Source organism: Phocoena sinus, chromosome 11 (assembly GCF_008692025.1).
Source record: "Phocoena sinus isolate mPhoSin1 chromosome 11, mPhoSin1.pri, whole genome shotgun sequence".
NCBI lineage: Eukaryota > Metazoa > Chordata > Mammalia > Artiodactyla > Phocoenidae > Phocoena > Phocoena sinus.
In genome coordinates, this window is record NC_045773.1 from 47,885,399 (window position 1) to 47,907,984 (window position 22,586).

Sequence of the window (22,586 nt, forward strand, 5' to 3'; positions counted from 1 at the left end):
CGGGGGGCGGAGCGGAGTCCCGGGAGCATCTCCGGTGTCCTCCCTCCGCAGTCCATTCGGGGCCCTCCTCTGCACTCCTCTCGGACCCGAGGCCGCCCGCGCTGTCGCTGCGGACGAGTGTCCCGCGGCGCCCCTCTCCCGCCGCGCCGTCCGTCGGGCATGGACTCGGGCCAGGACTTCCTGACCCTGCACGGTGAGTACTCGGCCGGCTCGCGGGGGCACCCCGCCTGGGCCGACCTCGAGGAAAGCCGTTCCCGGTCCAGGATGGGGGACCCCCGGTTCCTCGGCCGCCCTCCGCCCCGCCCCGGGCCCGCCCCTCGTCCCTTTTGTCGCACGGAGGAAATCTCCACCCGGGACTGCCGGGCGCAACCCTGGGCGTTTCCAGGCTTGTTCCCCAGACCCGGCCGGTGGGGAGAAGGGTGCGAGTCTGAAGATTTCCCTAAAGACGAGCCCCGGCCCTTCCGCCTCGGGGACTCCCCCTCTCCCTATCCTAGTCACGGAAGGGTGGGCTCCAGGGTCCGGCGCGCTCGGAGGGACCGAGGAGGAAAGGAACCAGCATCCACGAACAACTGAGTTATCTTCGCCCAGTCCGGGCCGCCCAGAGAGGCTCCCCAAAGCCCAGGCGTGCCTGGACCGCGTCAGGCAGCGTAGGTGTGGCGGGGTGGGAAGGCTGGGGCGAGGAGGTGTGCGAGGTGAGGTCGGGCCGCGCCGCAGTAACTGCCCAGCGCAGAAATCCTAGTCAACGACGCCCGGACTGGGAGGGGCAGCCCGATCGCCCCCATCTGCGCACCCTCCTGGCCGGACAGGCCTGAGTCTCAGCTCTAACTGCCTGCTGCTACCCCCCTTTGTCCAGCCGAGCTCTGTCTTCTCCGATGGACCGGGAAACAGTCTGGGCCAGCTCCTTGCCCTATAGCTGTCTCTCCAGGAGAGAGGGCAGCCGCGGGCTCTGGACTGCAGGGACTGGAGGTCTCCTAGCTGCACGGGGCCCCCAACCTGGACCTGGAATCTCTTTGCTCCAGCCTGGGGACTCACCCACTTTTAGCGTGCTTTGCCCTCCTGCGCCCCAGGTCATCTGCCAGCTCAGCAAACCCTGCCTCTCTTGCACCAATCACTGCTTAACCCGATCTCCCTCTGTTTTCTAGTACCTCTGGAGTCCTTTAGTGCCCACCACCTATCCACCTAAACCATTCATGGATATAACAGAAGGGAAAGAGAAAGGCAGAGCCCTCCAGCTGTCCACTAGAGACCCTCTGGAATTCAGGGACACTCGGAGGCGTTCCTTTCAGCCAGTGCCCAGTCTGTCTCATTTTCCTGGTTGGCCCAGATCTGGTCCCCATGGCCCAGAGACACCTTGCTCAGTGCCCAGAGCTGTTACCCTCACACCAGTAGCCTCAAGGCAAACTCTTTCAGGGTCATGGGATCCCTGCCCTTTCCAGGGCTCCCTCTTCTCCTCTCAGGACAGAGGTGTCTCAGTGCTCCTGCCACCCTGGCAGGAAGGGCGGCTGGGCAGCTCAGAGGATCACAGTAGAGATCTCTGCTTTCTCTCTCATCATCCCTTAGCTAGTGCTGTGTACCCTGCAGACTGCCACCTCTTCTGTGCCAGCTTCATATTCGGGCCTCCTACAAGCCCTCTGATCGCCTCTGGCTACAGCTGTAGACTCAGCTCATGTTAGAATGGGCTGCATCCTCAGGCATCTGTGCCTTTGTCCGGTCTCTGTCCCTGGGCAGCCCTGGTATCTTCCCTGGAGAGGAAGCCACGTGGAGGCTCATTCAGCACCTCCCAGTTTTGTGGCATGGGCTTGGCAGCCCTGGTCCATTGTGTTTGAGACCTGCCTCCCAAGTGCCTGACAGTCCAGCTCTTCCTGCGGAGCTGGCAAGAACAGTGCGATCCCAAGCTGTCTCCCTGAAGGCCCTGCTGCTTCTAGCTCATCACCCAAAATTACGTCCCTTAACTGCCTTTTGTTCCCCCTGCAAACCATATCGGCAAGCAAGAATCTGTCAAGGAGAATTGGTGGTGGAAGGGTGTAGTCACTGTGCCCTGTGCTGTTCCAGGTTGTTTACACTTCCACTGGAGAGTCTGCATCTCTTTCATATTTTGGGTCCTCTAGCACTGGACACACTTTCTGGCTTGGGCAGTTGGGGGTCTGCTGCAGAAAGGCTCCCTCCATTGGCCTGGGGGGGTATGGGGGCCACCTAGATAAGAGATGTCCCTTCTGTCCTCGCCCCAGATGCATGCATGTCTGTATGTAGTATACAGACATGGATTATGGAAGTAGACTACCTGGGTTCAAGTCTTAGCTTTTTCATCTTAGACAAATCCCTTGACTTCTTGGTGCCTCAGTTTTCTCATCTGTAAAATGGGGGATAAGAACACTACCTCCCTCATGGATTGCAGTAAGGATTGAATGAGCTAACACATACAAGGCAATAATGAGAACAGTGCCTAGTACCAGCAGGTACAATGTTCCTAAAGGAGGCCCACCCCCCCAGTGACCACATCATGTGAGTACTTTGTGAGATGAGGGGGAATAAGGTAGTCCCTAACCAGGAAAAAAGTGACCAGAACCCTTAAGAATCAAAGGGCTCCTGGGGAATTCCCTGTCGGTCCAGTGGTTAAGACTCCATGCTTCCACTGCCAGGGGCCGGGGTTTGAGTCCTAGTCGGGGAACTCAGATCCTGCAAGCCATGCAGTGAGGCCAAAAAAAAAAAAAAAAAGAAGAATCAGGGGCTCCTTCTGGTGCTTCTGAAGCCCTCAGACTGACGCTGTAGTCCCCTGGCCTCCTTCCCTACCCTACTTCCTTTGCTTGCTCCATTCTAGCCAGGCCTGCACTGGCTTCTCCAGCAGGTCCCCAGATGTACCCAAAAAGACCTAACTGCCCAAAGCTCTCCCCTCACTGAACACATCCACCTCCACCTACACTAACTATTCAAACACTGAATCCCTCCCGCCCCACTGTAAAACCTGGCATTAGTAAAAGTGCAAGGTAGGGTGTAAGAGGGGCCTCATCTTGGTCCCAGGAGACCTGGGCTGCAGTCCTAGACCTGGGTTCCAGTCCTAGCTTTGCCTCTACTTACATTGTGACCCTGAGCAAGTCCCTTTGCCTGTCTGGGCCTGTTTTCTCATCCACGGGAAAGCAATTCCTACTGATAGGGGATGTTGTGAGGATAAAGCACTAGTGGGCAAAGGAATTCTAGGTTGGCAAAGAAGCCAGTACCCCCAAGAGATAACGGTTCCAGATCCATCATAGCAATTTGGGGTAGCCAGACCCCTACCCTCCTCAATTATGTTTCAAAGCTGTCTGTCCCTGGGATTCCATGCCCACACAACACAGACACACACTGATCCACACTGATCTTAACTTTTTTGTGCCCTGGACCACTTTGGCAGTTAGGTGAAGCCTGTGGACCCCTTCTCAGGATCATGTTTTTAAATGCATAAAATAAAATACATAAAATAAAATACATAAGAATTCAAAGGAAGCAAATTGTATTGAGATGTGATTCTATCCATAGGTCCTCGGGGAGTCCTTGGCCCTCTGATTAAACCATTAAACCATCACGTGGTTTCTCTAAAACAGAGGTTCCCCTTACAATCAGCTCCCTCAGCTCCAAATGAAGAACAATATTTCTGTGCCCATATTCCAGCTCATCTACATTAACACACATTCTCATGATTTATTTTTCTCCGAGGTGTGACCTTAGGCAAGTTGCTCTGCACTTCAGTTTGTTATTATTGCTGTGCTTGTCTGTGCTAATAACTGGCTTTGCCAGTGACTCACTGTCAATGCTGGTGACTGGAGCTGCGGTGAGGCGGGTGAAGGAACTATTCAGAGGTGGGGAGTAAAAGAGAGGAGTGAGTCAGGCCTCTGGGTGGTGTCCTGACCTTGGCACACAGTAGGGGCTCCATAAATAATTGCTGGGTGAATGAAAAGCAAGACGTAACTTACATGAAAGGGCCCACTGTTCCGAGCACACTGGCAGCACAGTTTCATATGGAGTTGGAGTCCTCCTCACCTATTTATCAAAGCAAGCCTGTGTTAATGGACTCATTTTTAAGACCAGCATTTTTTCAAGAATTCCATTCGCATTTGGAGCCTTGGAGATTATCCCACTCAGGTAGCGGAACTCTCAGAGAAGGAAACAGGCCTCCCTGAGGTTTACATGTGAGGCAACAGCCCGTTGAGTCACAATGGATTCGTTGAGGAACTGAAGTAAAATATTTGGCGGGTTCCACTGTCCGGCCCGGGCTCCATCCCCGGCTGCTTCCTATCCCGCCCCACCCGGTTGTCCGCTAGACTCTGCAGCCCAGACTGCCGCCCGGCCGGGCTTACCTCCCGGCCGGGCTTACCTCCCGGCTCACTCTTGCCCAGCCCTCCAGTCCTCTGCCAGGCCTCCAGCTGAGTGTTTAGAATTCGCGGCTCAGGCTCCGCCCCCTGGTAGGACTGCCTCCACAGTCGAGGTTCCGGCCCTCCCTGCCGGAAAACAAAAGGCCTTTACAGTGAGGGACCCTCCCCCGGTTTGTCCCCTGGGCCCTGGCTCCGCCCCCGGCCGTCTTGCTGGCTACCTCTGCCCCACGTCGCCTCGCAGACTCGGCTCCTCCCGCTCCCCACCTCTTTGGCTCTGGCTCCACCCTAATCCGCTTTCTGGGCTCTGACTTTCACCACTGATCTTCCCGAGTTATGGATTTGTCCCACTTCACCTCCCGGCCCCGGTTCCTCCTCCTCCTCTCCCCGCCTTGATTCCGCTCTCGCCGCACCTCCTGGGGGCATCGGTCCTGCCCCTCTGGAACTGTCCCTGCCTCCTAGGGTATGGCCCCGCCCCTTCAGCACAGATTTCTGTATCGCCCCGCCTCTAGAGCCACGGCCCGACCCTTCACTGCCCCGCCCCCACGGGTTCTAGCCCCGCCCATCCACCCCAGGTCTCCGCCCCTGCTCCACTCTTAAGGAGGCCGTTCCGCTCCTAGGGCCAGGGCTGCCTTCTGGACGCCACACTGTCCCGGGCCAGGCTCAAATGGCGGCGGGGGCACTTCGGAACGTCATGCAGTGCCTGGGGGTCAGGCGCCGAAGCTGGAGCCAGAGCCGCTCCAGAGAGCTCTACCTGCAGGAGCAGAGCCTCGAGGTGGCAGGTCTCAATGAGCAGAGGCTGGGTAAGGGATGCAGGGCGCCCCCCACCCCGCCCCGCCCCGAGATCTGCGGAGGCTGGGAAGACAGCTGGGACAGGACTCAGACTGTATGTTCCTGATCTCGGGGACTGGACCTGTATAGTTCTGTGAGTGTGTGACCCACGGTGGGGCTGTGTTTGCGGGCATGGCATGTGGAGTGAGTACTGGGGGTGGGGATTGGTTACCCTGCACCTTGCCACCCCCAAACCATCCTGTTTACAAACCTAGTGGTGATTCTGTCACTTGTATGGTAGTGGGGGCCACTGTGCAGCAATGATGATATGCAATGCTGTGTAACCAAGTGGCACCAGTGTGACAGTGTGCGATCCAGGGTGATGCTGCGTACCATGTGTGACTGTGGGTGATCCAGGTGACTGAGTGATTCTGTCTTCTCTGTTATGGTGTGTGTGTTCTGTGGGTTTTCTGCTGTTACTCTTTGTGGCAGCATGCCCCTGAGAGGTGGCTGTATAAGGTAATGTTTTCTAGCATTGGCCCTGTGGGCAAGCTTCTGAGTCCCGACTCTACTATGTAACTTCCTTGAGCCTCAGTTTCATCATCTGTAAAATGGGAACAATGATAGTGCCTTCCTCACAGGGTTGTTCGAGGGATTAAATACATGTGCTAAGAACAGGATCTTATTCAAACATGAACTATTATTATTATTATGGTGACTGCTATTATTATGACGACGATGATGTTCTGGCACTGTACGTTGTGTGTGACTCCATAATAATATGTGTCACCGTGTGTGGCCCATTGTCTCTTCCCGGTTGTGTATGGCAGTACGTGATGAGTACGGTGGTGTGGTGTGTGTGGCTGTGTATGTGTGTGGCTATATCTGTGTAGCTGTGTATTGCTGTGAGTCCCAGACTCAGTTTGTTTCCATTAGGCCTCACCCTAGGTACATGGGCAGGGGTCCTGGCACCGCCCCCACCGCCAGCCTCCTATTAGCACTGTAGCCCCTCTGCACTCCCCATAGGTGCCACTAGCCTGGGCAGGTTGGTGAGGCTGCAAGGTCAAGCCAGGGGCCCCTGAGCTCAGAGGCCCCTCAGCACCACCCTCCCACAGGAGGAGAAGGTGCTTCAGCTGAGTGAGTGGGGCTGAGTGAAGGGCCCATAGACCTTCTGGGTGCTAAGGGAGCAAGGGAGGGGGGGCGGGCAGCCCAGAGGCCTCAGAAACAAAAGGGCCTCAAATGAGGCTCAGAGATGGAGGTGTTTGCTTAGGTCGCCCAGCGGCCTGGAGGGCCACTAATATCAAGACCCGCCTTGGGACCGAGGTCTGTGTTCCGGAAGCCATGTCGGCAACCAGGGGACTTATCTCTGCCTGACCGCAGACAGGGGCGTAGTCTGGCTCCAGGACAGGATGAACATGTCATCTGCTCACAGCCTTTTCCAGAACCGGAGGGTGGGGCTCACCTTCCGCCCCTGTGCGCCACCCCTCCCCCCATCTGTGCCATGTGCAGTGGCTTGTGGTAATGCCCTAGCCGGGGAGGGGCGGTACAGCCAGAAGCCAGAGGGTAAGGAGATGACCCCCCGCCAGCTGACCTCAGCCTCGGAAAGGACAGTGGAATCCCCCAGCTGAGCTGAGGCTGAGGCTGCTCCCTCCTCCGGCGGCTGGGAACTACCCTTCCCAGCCCCTGTCTGGAGCCCCACAGACACAGCCACCAGTGGAGGACATCCTACAGGAGCCCCCTCCTCCCTCAGAGGGCCTCCCCTGGGGCTGGAGGGAAACTGCTGACACTAAGGCAGGGGATGGAGAGAGCTGGGACCAAGGTGGGGGAAGGTCACATCAGACTGTCACCTCTGAGGAGGTCTTGAGACACCTCCCTACCCAGTGTTGTTGGGGGAACAGAGGCACAGAGAGGGAAGGTTTCCTGAAGCCATGGGTGTGGGGGGGCTGTTAGCACGTGGCTGTGTCTCCACTGGAAGCAGGAGATTGGGGAGGGTAAGGGGGTGGGTGGCTGAGGCCCGGGGAAGTGGTCCAGAAGATTCTGTAGGTCCTGAGTGTGTGTGGAGCAGGCTGGCTGGGGCATAGGGAGTGGGGTCATGGATAAACTGGGAGAGCCCATCAGGGGCTGGGGATCTGGGTTCAGAAAGGAAAAGCCTATAGGCCTAGGCACGGGCCCCTCAGACTGGACTCACACGGTCCCTGATGCCACCACTCTGCTGGAGCAGAAGGGTAAAGATTGCTGAAAAGCCACAGAGTTTTTGTTTTGGGGCCAGAAGTGAGGTGAGGTAGTCCATCGGCTCTGAATAGAGCTGGCTGCTGGACTCCATGTGGCCAGGGTGATAGGCTAGGGTGGTCTTTTGGTCCCAGCTTCCTTCAGATCACTCTGACCCCTAGGAGAAGCCCACTAAGTCTTTCAGAGCCAGGCCATTTCTAGGGGTCTGGTCACCCAGGAACCAGGTGTTCTTGAATTAGCTGCCCTCTCTTTGTCCATTCAGCTGTGGGTGGCAGGTCATAGTGTATAAAGTGTGGCCTTGAGTGGGTGGGTGTCCAAAGGTTTACGTGGCCTCAGCTGGCAACACAGATGCCTTCCTGGAGAAGGCAGGGCTCCAGAATCAGGTTGGAACAAGGGTGACGGAGGGAGAAGTGAACAGAGAGCTGAGGATGAGACTGGTGAAAAATGGGCTGAGAGGGTCCAGTGGTGGGCATGGCCAGCATGGGGCCTGGGGCAGCAGGGACCCTAGAGGAGGTAGCATCTTACCAGCTCTGCTCCCTAGGTCTACAGGATGACAAGGACCTACAGGCACTGCTGAAGGGCAGCCAACTCTTGAAGGTGAAGTCCAACTCATGGCGGAGAGAACGCTTCTACAAGCTGCAGGAGGACTGCAAGACCGTCTGGCAGGAGTCCCGCAAGGTCATGCGGACCCCAGAGTCCCAGCTGTGTGAGTGCCCTGGGCTGCAGGGGGAGGGGCAGGGTGCTGCACCTGCGCTTGGCTGGGGAAACTGACACTGGTCAGGGTGGGGTGGGGCTGGAGGTCAGTTGTGGACCAGGACCAAAGGTAGGAAAACTGAGGCCTGGCCTGGTGGGGCAGAGGTTGGTCATGCAAACAGGACCAGATATGGGGAAACAGCCTGGCCAGGGTTGGGGAGAGGAGCCAGTTAAATCACTGATAGGGAAACTGAGGCCTAGCCTGGGCTAGAGAGGGCAGTCATGGACCAAGGACCACAGGTGGAGATGCTCAAGCCTTTTGGGGGTGGGACTCCATAGCCATGACCACAGATGGGGAAAGCCAAGCTCCCAAGTAGGGAGGGAGCTAGACAGTGTTGCCTGAATTCCCAGGTAACCACCCGGACATTTGTGGGAAGGAAGGAAGGAGGGAGGACTAGGGCCCAGGTGTGGTGAGGCCCAAAGTCCAGGGGTAGATAAGGCCCTTCCAGGTAGCAGTGGCCAGGATGTGAGGTGGGGCTGCGGGAGGCAGCTCCTCCCTGGGCTGGGACCAGAAAGAGAGCCTGGGGTGGAGCAGGGCTGGGACTTGCACAGAGAGGCCTTGGCTGGGCAGCTCCCTTGGGGTTGTGGACCCGAGGGCTTTCTGGAAGCTTTAGAAAAGGTCCAAGAAGCCAAAGCTCAGGTCTGCAGATGGAGAGTGCCTCCTGCAAGGTCTTAGGAAGAAAGTTCTGCCAACTGCTGCTGCCCTTTTACACAGAATGCCCTAAAAATTTTGTAAAATGAGAGGTTCCCTCTACACCTTTACTTGGTGGGAAAATTCTAGACCAAAGCTATCCAAAAGAACTTTCTATGATAATGGGAATGTCCTGTATCTGTGCTGTCCAATATGTCAGCTACTAGCCACCTGTGGCCATTGAGCACTTGAACTGTGGCTAGTGTGACTGAGGAAATGAATTCTTTTTTTTTTGGCTGTGCCACTGCACGGCAAGTGAAATCTTAGTTCCCTGACCAGGGATTGAGCCTGAGCCCCCTGCTTTGGAAGTGTGGAGTCTTATCCACTGGACCGCCAGGGAAATCCCACAAATTCTTAATTTTACAGAACTTTAACTAATTTATATCTAAACAACCACATGTGGCTGGGGGTACAGAAGGATCACTGCGGCTGGATTTCTCACACAGTCCAAGTCCCTGGAAATCCCTCACCCATTCACCTGCCCTCGGCTGTAGAGATGGGGCAGGCAGGATCAGCCCACTGGCAGGTCTCTGGGGAGTGAGACCAGACACAGGTGACAGGGCCCAGGTGGGAAGGGGGCAGGAGAAAAGGGAGTGGCAGCCCACTGAGGGTGTCTCAGGAAGGGTCTGCCAGGCCCCAGGACACTGGACAGAAACCTGAGAAGGTGTTGCCTGTGGCAGGTCAGAGGGGAGGCAGGACAGGAGCAGGGTCGGATGCGGAGAGCCCGGCTGGGTCCTGGGGGCAGTGGGCCATGGGAGGTCTGAGCAGGGCAGGGCAGGGTGGGAGGGGATGGAGCCTGAAGCGCTCTCAGGAAACTACCCTGTGTGCCTGTTGGCCACGTAACACAAGAGTGACCTGGCCCTTGCCTCTGTCTGTGGCTCCAGCCAGGTTCCTTCACAGGCCTCTGCCCTGATATGGGGTTTCCTGTTAGATGCTGGTGGTTGGCAGCACCGTGGGAATGGGGCATCATACTGTCTGAGCCCTGGGGACTCCTGGGAGCCCACCCCCCAGCCAGTACACGTGCATGGTTCCCAGTGTGAGCCAAGCACTTGGCGGGGGTGGGCAGGGGGCAGACTGAGGAGTGGGAGATGTGGGCCTTTCCAGACCTGGGCTGGTGAGCTGGGAACCTCATACCGGCACAGCTGGGAGCACAAGGGCAGGAGGAACCTCCCGGGCAGGAGACCCAGTGTGAGCAAAGGTGCAGGGGCAAGAACAAGGAAGGGCCGTGAGTGAGGGGCCTGCACCCTGACAGGAGGGGCCACAGGGGCGACAGGTTGGGGGTTGGGCACCAGGTGTGCTCTGGTGAGGAGCATGGCTGGAAGAGGGCTTTTTCCATGTCAGAGACCCAGAGACAGGTCTGGGCTGAGCATGCCCATCGGGCTGCTTCCCTCCTCTAAGTGAGCAGTGAGACTGCCCTCCACTGTGCTCCCCCCCCCCCCGGGGAAACTGAGGCCAGGAGATGGGGGAGGGGAGCAGTCCCCAGTTCTCTTTGCCTCTGCTTCCTGGTCCTGAAGTTGCCCCCATCCCGAAGCCACTAGCCTCCCTCAGCTCTGGTTCCCATAGGCAGATAAGGATTATCATCAGCAGGGAAGGCGTCTGGATTCTCTCTCCGGTGCCGGTGCGGGAGCTGGCCTCCGCTGCCCAGGCTTCCTGTTTCCACTCCCAGCCTGGGGCAGCTACAGCTGGTGTGGGACCTAGAGAGACACGGGAGGTTGTGAGCAGAGCGATTCAGCAGGGATATCCCCTGCATCCCACATGGCCCAGGGTTCGCGTGTCTCACACCTCAGAGCCTGCTTCCCGGACAGGCACATGCCACACATCTGGGGCCTGCAGGTGGCCAGGAGGCCACCACCGGGAAGAACAGGCAGGCCCTCAGCCAGAGCTGGTCTAGACCCAGGAAAGATGGACGTGGATGGCTCAGGATGGGGATGGGGATGGGGCAGGGGCAGGGGCAGAGCCTGGCTCCTGATGCGGGGAGGCCCAGCATGAGCCCCTCCCAGCCAGGCCAGGGCGGGCACCTTGGGGTTTCAGGCAGATGAGCAGGGCCTTGCTGCTCCCTAAAGCTTGGAAGGTTGGGCTGTGACAGGACAGCCCCCGTCCCTGGTTCCCAAGGGCAGAATGATGTCATCTCAGACCCCCAGGGGCACCCTCTAGTCTACCTCTTGGGATCCTGGAGCACCCTTCCTGCCAAGGGGCTCCCTGAGATCAGGACACACAGATACATGCAGGGCAAGGTCCTGGCCGCTCCCCTGACACAAGCACTTCCCCCTCTGTCCGGAGAGGGGCCTGGAGGCTCCCATGGCTGAGAGGGAGGCGAAGGGCCCAAAGTCAAGCACAACAGGAGAGTGTGTGGCCTCCTCTCCGTCACAGGCCCCAAGCTCCAGAATGGTCTCTCTCTATCTCTGTCTGAGAGCCCTGCCCTGCCCCACTCCTCTCCCAGGGGCCCTGCTTCCTCCCAGCACAGAAACAGGAGGCCTGGGACCCTAGGTGCCCTTCCCGCCCTAAAGTCAATCTCTCTCTGCCTGGGCGTTTCCACTCTGCACGCTATAGCTGTGTCTCATTCCTTCTCCACCTCAGCCTCTTTTTGTCCCCCGCTCTGCCCATCTTCCTGCCCCTCACGGCTCTCTCTGCCCACCTCCACCCCCTTCTTGCAGTCTCCATCGAGGACATTCAGGAGGTGCGGATGGGGCACCGCTCAGAGGGCCTGGAGAAGTTTGCCCGCGACGTGCCTGAGGACCGCTGCTTCTCCATCGTCTTCAAGGACCAGCGCAATACTCTAGACCTCATCGCCCCATCGCCCACTGAAGCCCAGCACTGGGTGCAGGGCCTGCGCAAGATTGTCCATCACTCGGGCTCCATGGACCAGCAGCAGAAGCTGCGGCAGTATCCTTTTGGTGGCAGTGGGTCCAGGCCCAGCGGGTGGTTACTGGCTATGGTCGTCCCCAGGACAACCTGGGTATGGAAGACACGCAGCTTGGGCCATCATACCAAAATACCATAGACTGAGTGGCTTAAACAACAGAAATTAATTTTCTCACGGTTCTGGAGGCTGGAAGTCCAAGGTCAGGGTGCCAGAGGGTCGGGTTCTGGTGGGAGCTCTCTTCCTGGCTTGTAGATGGCTGCCTTCTTTCTCACTGTCTTCACATGGCAGAGAGAGAGAGAGAGAGAGAGCACAAGATCTCTGGTGTCTCTTCTTTTTTTCTTTTTTTAAAGATAAATTTATTTATTTGTTTGTTTATTTTTGGCTGCATTGAGTCTTCGTTGCTGCCCGTGGGCTTTCTCTAGTTGTGGGGAGTGGGGGCTACTCTTTGTTGCAGTCCGCGGGCTTCTCATCGTGGTGGCTTATCTTATTGCAGAGCACAGGCTCTAGGCGCACAGGCTTCAGTAGTTGTGGCAGGCGGGCTTCAGTAGTTGTGGCACACGGGCTCAGTAGTTGTGGCTTGTGGGCTCTAGAGCGCAGGCTCAGTAGTTGTGGCGCACAGGCTTAGTTGCTCCGTGGCATGTGGGTTCTTCCCAGACCAGGGCTCGAACCCGTGTCCCCTGCACTGGCAGGCGGACTCTGAACCACTGCACCACCAGGGAAGTCCCTCTGGTGTCTCTTCTTTTATGGGCACTAATCCCATCATGAGGCCCCCACTCATGACCTCATCTAAGTCTCTCAAGGCCCCATCTCCAAATACATCCCATTGAGGGTTAGGGCTTCAACATATGAATTTGGGGGAACACAAAGGAAGCAGGGAGGGTACTTGGAGCCCTCTTTGGTCTACTCTGACCCAAGGGCCAGACAACAGTGCAGCCCCCTGAAGTCCCTCATCCCCCCTAGGTAACCAGCATGGAGTGGGGAGGCTGAGGGGAGCTGCCTGCTTCAGTGGGAGACCTAGTCTCAGATATTTTAATGTTTCCTAGAGTTAACGGCATTTTTTTCCTCTGGGAGTTTGGGAGGCCATGATACACTCCCACTTGCCCCCATATCCTGTGCCACTCTTTGGGGAGTCATCACGTTCCCCCAGTCCCGGTGTGCAGGCCAGCCTGCGGGCTTGAAACAAATTCACTTCAAAGTCCAGGGGCACAGCAACACAGTAGTCTATGGTTCAAAGTGATCAGCCTTCTGGTATGTAGGATTAGGGTGGAACCAGCACCGGCTCCTTTTTTTTTTTTTTTTAAATGACAGCTTTATTGAGATATAGTTCACATACCATATAATTCAGCCACTTAAAGTGTACAAGTCCATCTTTTTAGTGTATTCAGAGTTATGCAACCATCACCCCCAAAAGACATCCCATGCCCTTTAGCAGTCTCCATTTCCCCACAACCCCCAAGCCCTAGACAACCACTAATCTACTTTCCGTCTCTATATATGTGTCTTTTCTGGACCTATTATATAAATGGAATCACACAGTCTCTTGTGACTGGCTTCTTTCACTTAGCGTAATGTTTTTAACGTTCATTCATGTCTTAGCCTGTGTTTGTACTTCATGCCTTCTGTTTGCCTAATAGTATTCCACTGTGTGGCCATTGCACATTTTACTTATCCAATCAGCAGTTGATGGACATTTGGGTTTCTGCTTCTCTGAATAATGCTGCTGTGAACATTTGTGTATAAGTTTTTGTGTGGACATATGTTCTCATTTCTCGAGTATATACCTAGAATTTCTGAGTCTTGTGGTGACTATATATTTAACCTTTTGAGGAAATGCCAAACTATTTTCCAAAGAGGAAATTTACATTCCCACCAGCAGTGTCTGAGAGTTCTGATTTTTCACATCTTCACTAACCCTTGCTATTATCTGCCTTTTTTTTTTATTATTATAGCCATCCTTGTGGGTTTGAAGTGGCATTTCACTGTGGTTTTGATTTGCATTTCCTTGATAGCTAACGGTGTTGAGCATCTTTACATGTGGTTATTGGCCATTTGCATATCTCTTTGGAGAAACAGCTGTTCAGTAGATCCTTTGCCCAGTTGTTGTTGTAAAGTTCTTTTCTTATGGATCTATTTATTTTAATTTTAAATTGTGGTAATATACACATAACATGAAATTTACTATCTTAACCATTTTTAAGTGTACAGTTGTGTTAAGTACATTCACATTGTTGTGCAACCATTTCCAGAGCTCTTTTCATCTTGTAAAACTGAAACTCTGTACCCATTAAACAGCAACTCCCCATTCCACCCTCCCCCAGGCCCTGGCAACCACTGTCGTACTTTCTGTCCCTATGAACTTGATTACTCTTAAGTTCCTCATATAAGTGGACTTATACAGTATTTGTCATTTTGCCACTAGCTTATTTCACTTAGCATAATGTCCTCAAGTTTCATCCATGTTGTCACATGTTAGAACTCCCATCCTTTTAAATGCTGAACAATATTCCATTGTATGTATATACCACACTTTGTTTATTCATTTGTCCATTAATGGACACTTAGGTTGCTTCCACTTTTTGTCCATCATGAATAATGCTGCTATGAACAGGGGTGTACAAGTATCTTTCTGAGGCTCTGTTGTCAATTCTTTGGGGTATATACCAAGAAGTCAGATTGTTAGATCATATGGTAATTCTATTTTCAATTTTTTTGAGGACCCACTATACTGTTTCCTATAGCATCTGTACCACTTTACATCCCCACCAACAGTGCACAAGGGTTCCAGTTTCTCCACGTCCTTACCAACACTTGTTATTTCTTTTTTAAATAGGTGGTTTTTAAATACTGTGGTTTTGATTTGCATTTCCCTAATGATTAATGATATTGACCATTTTTTAATGGTCAATTTTTGTGTATCTCCTCTGGAGAAATGTTTATTCAGATCTCTGGTCCATTTTTTTTTTTTTTTTGGCGGTACACGGGCCTCTCACTGTTGTGGCCTCTCCCGTTGTGGAGCACAGGCTCCAGGCACGCAGCGTCAGCGGCCATGGCTCATGGGCCCAGCCGCTCCACAGCATGTGGGATCTTCCCGGACCGGGGCACGAACCTGTGTCCCCTGCATCGGCAGGCAGACTCTCAACCACTGCGCCACCAGGGAAGCCCTCTGGTCCATTTTTTAATTGAGTTGTTTTTTTATTATTGAGTTGTAAGAGGTTTTTTTTTAATATTCTAAATATTTTAAAAATATTCTAATATTTAAAAAATATTCTTAGCAGATATACGCTCTGCAAATAATTTCTCCCATTCTGTGGGTTCTTTTCTTTTTTTGGTGGTATTCTCTGAAGCACAGAAGTTTTTAGTTTCAGTGAAGTCTAATTCATTTACTTTTTGCTTTTGTTGCTTGTTTTTTTTTGATGTCACATCTAACGTAAAGTCACAAACATTTACTCATATATTTTCTTCTTATAGTTTTAGCTCTTGCATTTAGGTCTTTGATCCATTTTGAGTTAGTTTCTGTGTATGGTGTGGTGAGGGATCCAACTTCATTTTTTTTTGCATGTAGAAATACAGCTGTTCCAGCACCATTTGTTGAAAAGACTATTCTTTCTTCATTGAATCGTCTTTACACCATCTTCAAAAAATCAACTGGCCATAAATATGAGGGTTTACTTCACGACTCTCAATTCTCTTCCATTTACCTAAATGTCTCTTCTCGCACCGGAATCACAACGTTTTAGCTACTGTAACTTTGTACGAAGTTTTGAAATCGTGAAGTGTGAGTCTTCCAAATTTGTTCTTTTGTTTTCAAGATTGTTTTGACTGTTCTGGGTCCCTTGAATTTCCATATGAATTTGAGGATTGGGTTGTCAATTTCTGCAAAGTAGCCAGCATGACTGTGATAGGTATTGTGTTGAATCTGTAGATCAGTTTGGAGAGTATTTCTCATTAAACAATATCAAGTCTTCTTTCTGATCAGCAAATATGGGGTATCTTTATTTAGATCTTTAATTTCTTTCAACAATGTTTTGTGGCTTTCAGAGTATAAGTTATGTATTAAAAGAATTTGTATTTTTATTCATTTTGATGCTACTGTATGGAATTATTTTATTACATTTTCTGATTATTCATTGCCAATGTATATCCAACTCCTTTGGGGGACACATTTTGAACCCTGTTAGCTCCCTTTACTGTGTACTTTTCAGCATTTCAAAGACTTTTAAGTGTCTTTTCTCAAGGCTATGTCTGCCTGATTTTGAGCTTTCTTTTTTAAATTTTAATTGTTATTTATTTTATTTTTGGCCATGCCTCGAGGTATGTGGGATTTTAGTTCTAACCAGGGATTGAACCTGTGCTCCCTGCAGTGGAAGTGCAGAGTCTTAACCACTGGACCACCAGGGAAGTCCCTGAGCTTTCTTAAAAGCCCAATTCTGTGGCACTTTTGCGATAGTCACTCCTTTTGCACAGGCATGCACTTGGACAATCTCGTGGCCTCTGCAGGCTTCTGCTGCCCAGACCTTGAGATCATAAAGCCATCCCAGCCTGCTGAAGAGCAGTTGGCACTGGGACCTCATGCCTGGGTGTACCACTCTGAACTTGATTTTTTAACCTGGAATTCTACTATAATTTTTTTTTATGTAAATACACATATTTACATAAAACATACATATATATAAATAAAGGTTTAAAAATATGGGTAGGTTAGAATAAAATTTTAAAGGCCCAGGGCTTCCCTGGTGGTGCAGTGGTTGAGAGTCTGCCTGCCGATGCAGGGAACACGGGTTCGTGCCCCGGTCCGGGAGGATCCCGCGTGCCGCGGAGCGGCTGGGCCCGTGAGCCATGGCCGCTGAGCCTGCACGTCCGGAGCCTGTGCTCCGCAACGGGAGAGGCCGCAACAGTGAGAGGCCCGCGTACCGCAAAAAAACAAACAAACAAACAAAAAAATTTTAAAGGCCCAGAAAACCCACCTCCTCCAGAAACTGCTATTTGGGTTCTCCCTTTAATCTTTTCTGGCTGCATTTCATTTTGCCTAATGATGCATTTGCTAAAAATAGTGGAGATTATAACATTTGTATCCATTTTCTGTGTAACATTATATCATAATTATTTCCCTGTGTTAGTATAGTCTCCATAAACAGCTTTATTAATGACTGTGTACTATTCCACTGAATGGATGGACTATAAATTAGTGATCCATTCTTTTAGTGTCAAACATTTCATTTCCTTCACCACTGTAAATAACATTGCAAAGAACTATGTTCATAAAACCTTTCAGTATTTAGGAGTATTTCCTTACCAATGGATTCCTAGAAGTGGAATTACTGAGTCAACTGATGTAACAGGTTAAAGCTTTAGCTATCCCTCTATCACTTTCCTAAGGGTTGTACTGATTTACTTTTTGCCCACGTGATGGATTTGAGTGTCCATTTCACCTCACCCTTACCTGCACTAGGTAATATACTTTTAAGTTGCTAAATTTTAGTTTAAGAAATTGCATCTCATTTCCAAATTGTTAATAACTTTGACTACTAGTAATGTTTGCAAAAGGTCAGTTTATATCCCTTTCTCATTTAGTTATTAGGGTCATCATACTGTTTTCTTTTTAATTAATTCTTCAAAGGCTTTGCTGCAAATGCTTCCCCCAGTCTGTCAGATAGATGACTTTAGTTTTTCTTTATTTAATCCTCAGAATTTTAAAAAGTTTATACGGCATGATTTATGTTGTTGTTTCTTTTGTGATTTCTTCTGAAGCCTGCTATCATGTTTTCATTGTGCTCATGAGCTCCCATGGTCTTGTTCTATAGTTAGCTCTCTGTTTTCTGTGGACTGTAGTGTGCAGCTCCTCCTTCTCTAGTTCTCAAGGTCAATTCTGATGGGAGAGATAGAGGGAATGGCGAAGTGGAGGCCTAAGTGCCCCAATCATGACACCATGATCCAGGCTTTGTTTTTGCATGTGATGTCCCCACCTTCTGATCAGTGGCTTGAAATTTGCTGTTTCCTACTAAATAAGCCTCAAGTGCTTTCGTCAGAAAGCACTATATACTATATAGTGTATAGTATAATTATAGGCTATACAGGTATATACTATATCTATAATTGGGTAACAATTATATACTGAAAAGGACATACCTTGAAATGTTAACAGTAGTTACCCCTGGGTGATAGGATTATGGGGACTTTGTTTATTTACTTTTCTGCATTTTCTAAATTGTCTGTAATGAACCCTTTTAGAGTGAGAAAAGAAATGTTTTTCAAATTTTGAAAGGGTTCAAAGCCAGAAAACAGGAAAAAGACTCCTTCACTGGATGTCACATTTCCTCCAAAGAGGCCACCAGGTCTTCCCTCTGAAATGAGGATATGCCAAAAGTCAGGCCTGCGGGGAGCTGTGTCTACAGGGGACCTCAGTCCACCTGGGCCCAGGAGTTGACCCTGAGCTTGAATCATGGCTGTGGCTGGGACCTCGGGGGTCCCAGGGCTCCTGGACTCTTTCCTTACTTCTTGCCCAGCTGGATTCATTCCTGCTTGCGAAAAGCTGACAAAAACAAGGACAACAAGATGAACTTCAAGGAGCTGCAGAACTTCCTGAAGGAGCTCAACATCCAGGTGGATGACAGCTATGCCCGAAAGATCTTCAGGGTGAGGCAGGATGTGAGGGCTGGGTCTGCCTGGCAGTGTGTCCTTGACTGCAGCCCGAGACCTGCTCTGAACCCTGCCCACCTGATGTCCTGGCTCTGCAGGAATGTGACCACTCTCAGACAAACTCCCTGGAGGATGAGGAGATTGAGACCTTCTACAAGATATTGACCCAGAGGAAGGAGATCGACCTCACCTTTAAGGAGGCTGCGGGCTCGGGGGAGACCCTGTCGGTGGATCAGTTAGTGGTCTTCTTGCAGCACCAGCAGCGGGAGGAGGCGGCGGGGCCTGCACTGGCCCTCTCCCTCATTGAGCGCTACGAGCCCAGCGAGATGGGTGAGGGCCTATGACCTGTAGTCCCAGGGCCACACAGGGTGGGGAGACCCCTGGGGAGACGGCAGCCCAAGAGTAGGGAGCTGGAGGGAAGGGGGCGCCTCAGCCAGCCAGGCCCAGAGCCCCTGGTCAGTATTTCTCTGCCCCAGGAAAGCAGATAGGAGGCAGGCACACTCTCTTGGTTCCTCCTTCAGGGGATTTGAGGACCCCTCCCCCAGGAAATGGAGAGAGAGGAGGCTGGAAAAGCAGGCACTTTTCCTACCTCCCTCTTTGTGCCCATGCTGGCCACAAAGCTTTAAGACGTCAGATGTGGGCCCAGTCCTGGAGAAGGAGGAGGTGAGGCCCTGCCCTCAGGGGGGCCTCACAGCATGGGGGACAGAGGAGGAGACAGGGCCCCACCCTGGGACAGTCACGGTCTGGTCAAAAGACTCGAGCTTAGCCGCTTCCAAGAGGTACCGAGGACCAGCTCAGGACCGGAGGCAGGGGGAGTGGGGGGAGGGGGAAGGGGGCCCCTGGGGAGTGGGGGGAGGGGGAAAGGGGCCCATCCCCCCAAAGCGGCGGCGCCAGCCTAGGGCTCTGACGGGCGCCGGCCTCCCGCCTCCCAGCCAAGGCGCGGCGGCAGATGACCAAGGACGGCTTCCTCATGTACCTGCTCTCGGCCGACGGCAGCGCCTTCAACCGGGCGCACCGGCGGGTCTACCAGGACATGGGCCAGCCGCTCAGTCACTACCTGGTGTCGTCCTCTCACAACACCTACCTGCTGGAAGACCAGCTCACGGGGCCCAGCAGCACCGAAGCCTACATCCGGTGGGGCCGGGAGACCTGGGCATGATGGGGCGGGGCCGGGCGGGACCTGGTCGTGATGGGGCGGGGCGGGGCCGGGCGGGACCTGGGCGGGGCCGGGCGGGACCTGGACGGGGCCCGGCCGGGACCGAGGGGCCTAGCCGCCGTCCCACTCGCAGGGCGCTGTGCAAAGGCTGCCGCTGCCTGGAGCTCGACTGCTGGGATGGACCCAACCAGGAACCGGTCATCTATCACGGCTACACCTTCACCTCCAAGATCCTCTTCTGCGACGTGCTCAGGGCCATCCGGGACTACGCCTTCAAGGTGGGCGCGCTTCTGGGCCTGAGGAAGGGGATGCTCGGGCCCACCCACCCCTCCTAATCCGCCCTTGGGCCTCCAGGTGTCCCCCTACCCCGTCATCCTGTCCCTGGAGAACCACTGCAGCCTGGAGCAGCAGCGTGTGATGGCGCAACACCTGCACACCCTCCTGGGCCCCATGCTGTTGGATCGGCCACTGGACAGGGTCACCAGCAGCCTGCCTTCCCCTGAGGTGCCCGATGGGGTGGGGTGCCCAGACGAGAGGGCAGGGGACTGGCCGGGCGGCCCGCCGCATCTTGACCAGCTGCCACTCCACCCTTAGCAACTGAAGGGGAAGATCTTGCTGAAGGGGAAGAAGCTTGGGGGGCTTTTCCTCCCCGGAGGGGAAGGCAGCCCTGAGGCCACTGTGGTGTCAGACGAGGATGAGGCTGCTGAGATGGAGGATGAGGCAGTGAGGAACCAAGTGCAGCACAAGTCCATGGTTTGAGCGGGGGCTATGGAGCGAGGAGGGGAGGGGGGCCCTACCCCACCATCCCCCTCCATCACACTGTGGGGTGTTTGTCTTGTCCGGGTTCTCTGTGGCTGTCACTCAGACCCTCTGCTCCCTCTCTCTGTCTCCCTCTCTGTTCTCTCTGTATCTGGGTTTCTGGCTCTCTCAGTGCCCACCTGCCCCAACCTCTGAATCTAACTTGCGCCTCCCCATGGCCCCCAGGAAGACAAGCTCAGACTAGCAAAGGAGCTCTCAGATATGGTCATTTACTGCAAGAGCGTCCACTTTCTGGGCTTCCCCAGTCCTGGCACCCGTGAGCAGGCTTTCTATGAGATGGCATCCTTCTCCGAGAACCGCGCCCTCCGACTACTTCAAGAATCAGGTGAGCCCGGCCCTGTCCCCCCAGGGTGCTGTCCATCTGTCTGACCACCTGAGCTGGCCAGGGTCAGGACTGGCTCCCACCCCTCCGGACGTCGCCCAGAGCTGGCACCCCACGCTGTTACCAGACAGAGCTGGTAGGGAGGGGCTTGGACTCACCAGGAGGCCTCCGCTTCTGATGAGCCCACACCCCCCTCAGGAAACAGCTTTGTCCGCCACAATGTGAGTCACCTGAGCAGGATCTACCCCGCCGGGTGGAGAACGGATTCCTCCAACTACAGCCCTGTGGAGATGTGGAATGGGGGCTGCCAGATCGGTACGGGCTGGCTGGGGCTTGGAGGAGGCCTGGGTGAGGGTTTCCGCCTGGAGGGCCACGGGCCAGGAGCCTCTGGGGACCCAGGCAGAGCCAGATGCAGGGATCTGTGGGCTCAGGAGCTGGTAATCTCAGTCTGGAAATATCCCCCACCAGCAAATACAGCGTCTGAAATCCCATTGTTAGCACACTTGTCCTTTGAATTCTGGCACCAGAAATGGAATGCAAGGTTGGTGTGGTGGGTCAGTTAGGGTGGCAGGAGGGCAGTAGGCATTGGAGTGATCCTGGACCCTGCTTCTGCCTCACCGTGTGACTCTGGGCCTCAGTGTACCCCAAGCAGGCTGGGCTCTGGGGCCCCTGAGGCCAGCCCACAGCCTGTGACTGCTCCGTCCTGCCTGTAGTGGCCCTGAACTTCCAGACACCTGGGCCAGAGATGGACGTATACCAGGGCCGATTCCAGGACAATGGGGCCTGTGGGTATGTGCTGAAGCCTGCCTTCCTGCGAGACCCCAACTCCGCCTTCAACTCCCGTGCCCTGGCTCAGGGGCCCTGGTGGGCTCGGAAGCGGCTCAATGTCAGGGTATGGCCAGCCACCGGAGGGACAGGTGCCATGGGCCTCCCTTCCCCCTGGCTACCATCCTGAACCCTTAACTGTCCCCCGCCTTTCCTCAGGTCATCTCAGGGCAGCAGCTGCCAAAAGTCAACAAGAGTAAGAATTCAATTGTGGACCCCAAGGTGACGGTGGAGATCCATGGCGTGAGCCAGGACGTGGCCAGCCACCAGACCGCTGTGGTCACCAATAACGGTACATGCTGGGCCTGGGCTGGGCCCGGCTTCTGGAGCTGGTGTCCATGCTGTTGACATGGTGCCTGCACCCCTAGGTTTCAACCCATGGTGGGACACAGAGTTTGAGTTCGAGGTGATTGTGCCTGAGCTCGCCCTCGTGCGCTTTGTGGTGGAGGACTACGATGCCTCCTCCAAGAACGACTTCATTGGCCAGAGCACCATCCCCTTGAACAGCCTCAAGCAGGGTGAGTGTTTGTGGAGGGAGGGGACGACTCGAGGGGAGGCATCTCTTGGGAAGGGGCTGGCTACTCCTCAGATCATCCTCCCTAAGTGACCAGAACTCCCGCTGTGCGCCCCTCCCTGCCCATCCGCCTGCCAGGATACCGCCACATTCACCTCCTGTCCAAGAACGGAGACCAGCACCCGTCTGCCACCCTCTTTGTGAAGGTGGGCCTCCAGGACTAGGCTCGGGGAGTCTGGTGAGGGCTGCCCCGAGCGGACCAGGCCCTCTGTCCACATCTGGGGGGCAGGACAGGGGCTGCTCCCAACCTCTCGCTCAGAGCTGGCAGCCCCGCACTGCCCTCAGCTCCAACCTACTGTCTGTGTTGCTGCCTCTCAGGAGCCCAGGAGCTGGCCCAGTCCCTGGAGCTGTCCTCAATTCCGTTAGGAATGACACTGCAGCCCGCTCCATCCTCCAGCCGGGCCCTAGGTTGAGGGTTTTTATAAAAATCATAAGACTAAGTACTGTCGTCTCTTTACCTGGACACCAGAAAAATCCCTGTAAAGCATGCGTGCGTGTTTGCGTGCCCCAGAGCACTGGAGCCCCAGCACCTCACTCTCCACCCTCACACTGGAGCAAGGGGGGACATCTGTCCCCTGGGCAGGAGGGACCAGCAAGAAACAAA

The 22,586-nt window shown here is 54.0% G+C and overlaps 2 protein-coding genes across 8 annotated transcripts in view; one reads left to right on the forward strand and one right to left on the reverse strand.

Moving 5' to 3' along the window:
* DLEC1 (DLEC1 cilia and flagella associated protein) overlaps positions 1-4,747 on the reverse strand; it is a 102,282-nt gene extending 97,535 nt beyond the window's left edge. The window contains exons 1-2 of one of the 4 annotated variants that reach the window (XM_032647578.1): positions 4,349-4,492; positions 3,948-4,014 (exon numbers count right to left, since the gene is read on the reverse strand). The gene's annotated coding sequence lies outside the window, so the exon portion shown is untranslated. Of the gene's footprint in view, positions 1-3,947; positions 4,015-4,348 lie in introns of all 4 variants that reach the window. The other 3 variants (XM_032647575.1, XM_032647577.1, XM_032647580.1) reach the window with 3 other exon arrangements.
* On the forward strand, positions 36-22,423 carry PLCD1 (phospholipase C delta 1). 4 transcript variants are annotated; one of them, XM_032647581.1, is made up of 16 exons: positions 36-193; positions 4,964-5,146; positions 7,885-8,049; positions 11,442-11,670; positions 18,154-18,283; positions 18,385-18,616; positions 19,219-19,420; positions 19,576-19,720; positions 19,797-19,946; positions 20,037-20,195; positions 20,427-20,586; positions 20,782-20,898; positions 21,297-21,475; positions 21,568-21,700; positions 21,777-21,926; positions 22,061-22,422. In XM_032647581.1, the coding sequence occupies exons 1-16, from the start codon at positions 160-162 to the stop codon at positions 22,144-22,146; spliced, it is 2,454 nt and encodes an 817-aa protein (XP_032503472.1). In that variant the 5' UTR covers positions 36-159; the 3' UTR covers positions 22,147-22,422. The 4 variants fall into 4 exon arrangements, with proteins under 4 accessions (XP_032503472.1, XP_032503473.1, XP_032503475.1 ...); XM_032647582.1 differs by lacking the exon at positions 4,964-5,146 and having other exon boundaries at positions 22,061-22,423; XM_032647584.1 differs by lacking the exon at positions 4,964-5,146 and having other exon boundaries at positions 58-193; positions 7,893-8,049.
* Positions 22,424-22,586: the final 163 nt, after the last annotated feature.

Coding starts and splice junctions, on each gene's coding strand:
- PLCD1 (XM_032647581.1), top strand. CDS start 160: ATGGACTCGGGCCAGGACTTCCTGACCCTGCACG. Junction 21,476..21,567: donor GGAAGCGGCTCAATGTCAGG/GTATGGCCAGCC, acceptor GCCTTTCCTCAG/GTCATCTCAGGGCAGCAGCT. Junction 21,701..21,776: donor CGCTGTGGTCACCAATAACG/GTACATGCTGGG, acceptor CTGCACCCCTAG/GTTTCAACCCATGGTGGGAC.